At 34.9% G+C, this 6,885-nt stretch overlaps 1 protein-coding gene across 3 annotated transcripts in view; it reads left to right on the top strand.

Moving 5' to 3' along the window:
• The first annotated feature begins 4,869 nt into the window (after positions 1-4,869).
• LOC112507503 (NADH dehydrogenase [ubiquinone] 1 alpha subcomplex subunit 1) overlaps positions 4,870-6,885 on the top strand; it is an 8,557-nt gene continuing 6,541 nt past the window's right edge. The window contains exons 1-2 of one of the 3 annotated variants that reach the window (XM_025112122.1): positions 4,870-5,074; positions 5,151-5,244. In XM_025112122.1, the coding sequence (XP_024967890.1) occupies positions 4,964-5,074; positions 5,151-5,243 (204 nt within the window). In that variant the 5' untranslated portion in view covers positions 4,870-4,963 and the 3' untranslated portion in view covers position 5,244. The remainder of the gene's footprint in view (positions 5,075-5,150; positions 5,245-6,885) is intronic. The other 2 variants (XR_003068534.1, XM_025112121.1) reach the window with 2 other exon arrangements.

Below are 6,885 nucleotides of genomic sequence, written 5' to 3'. Positions count from 1 at the left end.
TAGAATCAATGATTACCCTAATTATATTTTAGATTTTTTATATTTAAAAGAAAATGTCTATCATTTATTTGATTATGTTTATCTGCAGTTAGTTACACGAATTTAAACATGAAACTTTAATAGATTGTACTTACGCACAATTTACTTGTAATCTTGAATTTTAAGTAATATGCATCAATAAACAGTACTTCATGCATAAAAAATGGTTTTTAAGAGTTTTTGTCAAATGTTTTATAATATAGTACAGATAGTTCGAATCTTTGAACTTTCTAAAACGACAATCCTTGACGAAGTGACCAGTTTTGCCATAGTTGAAGCACCAGTTATCTTCGACTTTGTTCTCTTTCTGGTCTCTAGCTTTAACAGACTTTTCATACTTGACTTCCTTGCCCTTGCTCTTATCAAACTTGTTGAACTTCATCTTTCCGAACTTCTTTTGGAATTTCTTTGTAAGCAGAGCAAGCTTCTTTAAGAACTCTCGAATATCATCATCGGAATCAACATCTGAACCCTCAGTAGATTCACTGTCAGATTGTTCTGATAGTTCAGACTTCAAGGACTTGGAATTCTTTGATTCAAACTTGCTCTTACCCTCCTTACCGGATAGAAGAGCCAAGGAGTCAATTATCTTCATCTTCTCATTCACCAATTCTTTCACAGTCTCTTCTTGCTCATATAAGATACTGTTAAGATTATAAATATCTCCTTCTGACATATTCTTGTTCATCTGAAGGTTGACTACAAAAATGTTCCATTCGGGCTTCAAATTCTTCAGAAAATTGTAGTTAATCTCAAACACAGACTTTTGAAGATCGTTCCTTCTCAGATCATTTAGAATGATGTTAAACCGGTTGTAGGATTCACTGATGGATTCATTCTCTTTAACCCTTAACCCCTCATAAGCACTGATGCACTGGTTCAGTCAAGTCTGCACAGATTTCTCACTTCGCAACATCTATTTCTCAAGCTCATCCCATAGTTCCTTGGTCGACCCACGACTATCAACTATGTTAAACAATTCATTTAGAATAGCCATAAGCATGTAAGTCAATACTTTTTTGTCTATCAGAATTTTTGCTTTTCTATGTCAGTGTAATACTGAGGATCTTTCTTTTTTCTTAAAGCAACAACAATAATACCCTCTGCTGTAATCTGAGCAGGAAGATCAATATAACTGACATATGGTCCTTTTCTAATAGACTGCATCAACTTCTCATCTTTATTATCCAGAAAATGAATCATTATCTTTCATTGTGGGTACTCACCAATAGCAAGAACTGGTGACTTGAAGTGATCGTTTCAAAAAATGATCTTGAACTGGTTTGGAATCTTCAAGAAAAGTCCGCTACCTGGTTAGTGGGTGGGGTCAAGGGGCAATGCCCTTGCGGAGTCTGGGGGCAGTCCCCAGAGATTTTTTTTAAAAGATGTCCCACCTCACTTCACAATAGAAAATCGCACCCCACAGTTTATCACATAAAAATTTGTCGCATCCAACATGAACATGAACACTTGTCGCATCAAATATGAAAACTTGTCGCGCCATGAAGTTTGTCGCATTCAACTTTGTCGCATCATACAAGTTTGTCGCATCAAACATAGAGTGAACAGTAACTTGTCGCATTAAACGGGTGCAATAAGTTCAACTTCTCGGGTCCTTCTATGTGATAACCTTGACTTCTCGGGTCCTTCAGATGGGATAATTTTGACTTCTCGGGTCCTTGAGATGCGATAACTTCAGCTTCTCGGGTCTTTGAGATGCGAGAACCTGGGTTGCCGGGTCCATTTAATGCGATAACTTTGACTTGTCGCATATAACCGATACGATGACTTTGAATATGCATGATGCGATAACTTCAGATATATATACTATGCGATAACTTTGAAGTTCATCCCAAAAATCTTCAAAACTCAAGATTTTGAATTGAAATTTTGGAATAGAGTTCGAATAACTACCAGAAACAAGTTTAATTCTCAAAGCAACACTAAATTTGAACAAAAATTATACTTTTGATCAAGAAACAGAAAGCAGAGTTCAAACTTTCAAAATACGATCTAAATTGATTCCTAACACATTCAATCTTTTTCTAATTTACTCTGATACCAATTGTAGGTCCCAGATTCAAGTCATGAACAATTAAGATCAAGATTCAAGAGCATATAATTGAATATTGAATTGTCGGATGTATATTGATACGTCAAAAGTACAGAGTGTTGTTGATGTCTACAAAGATATTGAGTAACTGCTTCTTAACTGCTAACTAACAAAACTAACAAGGCTACCTATTTATACCCCTTTATTACAAAGCATTAAACAAATTACAAAGCTTGTAATGACCTAATTACAAAGCATGTAAAAAGGATTTTAGCACAAGGACTTAAATACAATATTTTTAACTCAACACATTTGTATCATTACTATACCTTAACACCTAATATATAGCACTTAAACATTAAAATAATCATATATTTAACTTAAATAAGCTTAATTGAAAAGTAGATGTCACAGGTAGTGTTGTAACTTTTACAAATAGGCGACAAACAAGTGCATATGTGAACATTTGTGATTCACATACAAACTGTTTAACTGATTCACACATGAACCCGTACGATTCACATATGAACCCGAAAGATTAGTTATAATTCATATGAACTATTTAATTAATCATACATGTTTATATGTGAATAAGTTAAATAGTTCATATTTGAATCACATGGTTTACATATGCATAGATAGTTCATATGTGAATCACACGGTTTCACATATACACTTGTTTGCCGTCTATTTGTAAAAGTTACGAAAGTACCCCTCTATTTTTCAAATAATGTTACCATTCCGCAAATCTAACCAGTCAAAGCTGCAAATCTTGAGATGAAGGGTTAGGATCATTTCTTTACTTTTCAAATACTTACCACTTCTCAAATAAACATATGGCTACACACACACACACACACACACACACACATATATATATATATATATATATATATATATATATATATATATATAACCTCATTTACTCCATTCTCTCAAATCCTAACTTGCAATTTTTCATTCTCATTCTCTCTCTAGACCTGGTAACCAACCTCACACGTATAAAACTGTTAGACCCCATAATTCTTATGTGTAAAAGTAATGAAGAAAAACAAGTGATGAAGAACCAAAATGGCTAAGTCCTCAGTACAACCAGAGGGTCGATGGATCGACCAGAGGTGCGATGGATCGAGCATCTTCATAGCCCCTCTGGTTACCAACACTTGGAGTTTTCCACAATAGTTCAACCATAGGCATCATGAAGATATCAAGATAAGGTTGAATAACGTCCCATGGAAGACAGCTGGAGATGACTAATCGACAGCTGGATTCTACAAAGTTTATCTCGTTTTGTTTATTATCCATGTCTACATAAGATTTATCTTTCCTAGAAGATTTGCTAGATAGTCTCTCTAGATAGTTATATTCTTGTTTAGCTTTCTAGTATAAATAGATGTTAGGCTTATTGTAATCGGTTAACGCTTTGAACACTTTTCATTATCATTTTGGAATAAAGTGAATATTCCGGCACTCAAGTATATTCTTTGAATATTCATATTTTGTTCTTGAGTGTTCGTCATTTTATTCATTCACACGACATAGTTAGGTTATTCTTAATTTAATTATTAGTGTTGTTGAGAGATCTGAGATAAACAAAAACACAACACAAACACATATACATAAAACAATACATACACACACTACTACAATATTTTAAGTGGGTTTTGGTAGTCAAAGTCAACCATATCAATATGCTTACAAATGAGGAATCAGGCCAAGAGGATGATATAAAGAATTCTTCTTGATTTTCCAAAAATATCTTCTTGAAATCAGAGCAGTAACTTAAATGCAATTTTTGGATGATTGTGTTAAAGATGTATGGACCTATAAGTGAGGAAGAGAGAAGTGGAGAAGAAGGGGACTATTATAATGCTTTGGTTATAATCTTGGCTAATAAAATAGAGCACAATGATACCTGAATGGACTTTGATGCTTCTAATATTGTTTTTAGAATATGAAATTTGATTTACCAAAAGTAAAACCTAAATAAACTTGAATCTATTTTAGTTAGGACGTACAAGAAAGTTTCTAAACCATTTTTCCAAACATAGAAACTTGATGAATGATGCATGAACGAAACTTCGAGATGGTGAAGTTGTTGGAAAGTGAAAACACATAGTGGTGCAAATTTGAATGATGGTTGAAGGGGTGAGAACGTGAAGTAGTTGCAAGTCTGGAGATGGGGGGAAGGGGAATGATGGTGCATGTTTTGAAACTTTGGGAACATATCTCTCTCTCTCTCTATGAGATAGAGAGAGGGAGAGGGAGAGATTTGGGGGGAGGAGATGGAGAGCGAGCGGTGTTGGTGGTAGACAGACATAGCCGGTGGGAAAGAACGCCATTGGTGAGAGAGAAGAGTAGTGACATGTATTTTAGGGTTGGGAGACGAGAAGTGTTTTCAAGGGGGGAAGATGAACCTTGTCTTGATATACATATATATATACACACACACACACTAATATATCGTGTATATATATAATAATAATACAAAATATTTAAATAAAGAAAAAAGTAGTAAATTCACCATTTTGTCCTTGTGCTTAATGGAAATAATAAATGGACCAAATCCAAGAAAAATTCCATATGTGAAGGATTCTTTTGTAATAAATGACAAACTTCAGGGGCCAATTCCATGATTTACTCTAAAATCTATGACATATCTGTATCAAATAAAATCCAGGGACCAAAACCAAAATATTGAGAAAACCACAGGGGCCAAAATTGTAGTTTACTCTTACCTTTTTATCTAGGTAAACACGCCCGTGTGATTTAACTCGGTCTGAAGAAAGGGGAAACAAAGTTTATAATATAGTGCTCGAGATTACAAAGCAAGGTTTCAAAGATCAAATTTGTATCGGGATAGACAAGGAGATGGGCCGACTGCAATGGATGGAAGCGATGCTGCCATTAGGGATCATCGCCGGTATGCTTTGCATTGCCGGAAATGTTCAGTATACCATTCACAAAGCTGCTCATGGACGTGTGAGTCCATTTTTTAATGTCAGATCCTTTCGTTGATTCTGTGGTTTTATAAATTCATGTTTTTGTTGGATGACAGCCGAAGCACATCGGTAATGATATGTGGGATGTGGCCATGGAAAGACGGGACAAGAAGATCGTCGACGAAAAACTCTCTCCTGCTGCTAATTAGGGTTTTTCTCCTTCTGGTTCTATTTCTAGTCTATCTTAACACAGATCGTTTGCTTATAACTCGATTTTCTCGAATTATGTGGTAAAATCCATCTTCAGCTAAGTTCAAAATTTAGGGGTTTAGTTTGATGCTACTTGCAAAATTGCAATCTCTATTTGTCGAATAAGAACCAGGAGAATTTGATATTACCAATAATGTTGGGTTTCAGCTCAACTTTCTTTAGGATATGTGAATACGTGATGTTGTCTTACTGTCGGTTATATAGTTTTGAAGCTCGCCATTGTTCCTTTGGTTTTTGGAACTAGGCTATGTGCTGTTATCTCACTGGTACTACAGTTAAATGATTGATGGCCTCAAGTTTTGATATTTAACATTAGGCACAACATGAATTGAAGAATTTAGGAACTTCGCTTATCTCATCAGATATTAGGGTCTTTGTTCTAATAGTTGGTAAAACTAATCAACTCTTTTAAAGTATTTACCCTAAACGTATGGTGGCATTCTGGAGTTGAAATTCTCAAGTCCTGTGAGAAATTCTACATATCCTTGGCCAATTTTCTAAGAAGACTAACAAACTGTTGGTCGTTTGCTTATCCTTTTAGCCAAGCTAACAAATGTTTCACGTTCTACTCTAAGTCATTTTACATGACCAAAAAGATTACACTATTGAATATGTGACTTAAAAACTAAAGATACCTTGAAAATCGATTTATAGTTTAGTAAAAACAACATTATCAAATTTCCTTTCCAATATTTCATCCCCTACTAGCCCATGTACCCGTTCCACCAAAGGTTGCAAGTTATTGTGAACAATGAAAATTTCAATATTGTTTGTCTTTGGTTAACTTTATTTCTCCATCTTTCTTAGCAACGAAGTCGTCCTTATGAGGTCACAGAACACATTACACACATTAAAAATGCCCTTGGCCCTCCCTTCAAAATCGGTTGACTGACTTTACTTTATAATTGAGTATGGTTTGTCGTTCATATGTTCAAAATCTGACTTATGTATGCGTTTATTTGAAAGGTAGTTAGATATTTAACAGATGGTTAAATAAATATCTGTTCTTAATTCTTAACTTTTTTCCCTTTAATTGATATTTTTAAAGTAATTAGGAAAATGTTTACGGAATGTATTTGTAAGTACAATAATATCATTTCCAATGTATTGCCTCTAGATTGGTCATCGACCATGACCTATGGAAGAAAAGATAAATCAGTGGTTGATCTAGATTGAGTTCGAGATCAACTTGAGCTCGAGTAGCTCGTTAAAAGCTCAAATTGTTTACACCCCTAGTGGTAACTGTGGGTGTTCGGACTAGCTTTTGCATACCTCGACTATTTCATGGTCCCCTAAAGATAACATCTAGGAAAAATCCCCCGTGGCCATAAGGACTGAGGAGACTCGAAGAGGCAACCTATGTAGAGGAGCCCCAAGGCCTGCTCTTTATTTGTCAGTTGAGCCGTTTTCAGTCACATACTTGTTATCCATATACAAGGAAAATTTAAGGGGCCGTTTGGTTCGCGGAATTCGAAGGAATTTGATAGAATTGGAATGATAAATTCCTTTGACCAAATTCCAATTCCTTTGTTTGGTTCATTTCTTGAAATGGATGGAATCCTTCAAATTCCAATGAATTCC

This window comes from Cynara cardunculus (assembly GCF_001531365.2).
Source record: "Cynara cardunculus var. scolymus isolate 2C chromosome LG 2, CcrdV1, whole genome shotgun sequence".
NCBI lineage: Eukaryota > Viridiplantae > Streptophyta > Magnoliopsida > Asterales > Asteraceae > Cynara > Cynara cardunculus.
Note: the sequence above shows the minus strand (reverse complement) of the source record. Positions and strands in the feature narration are given on the sequence as shown.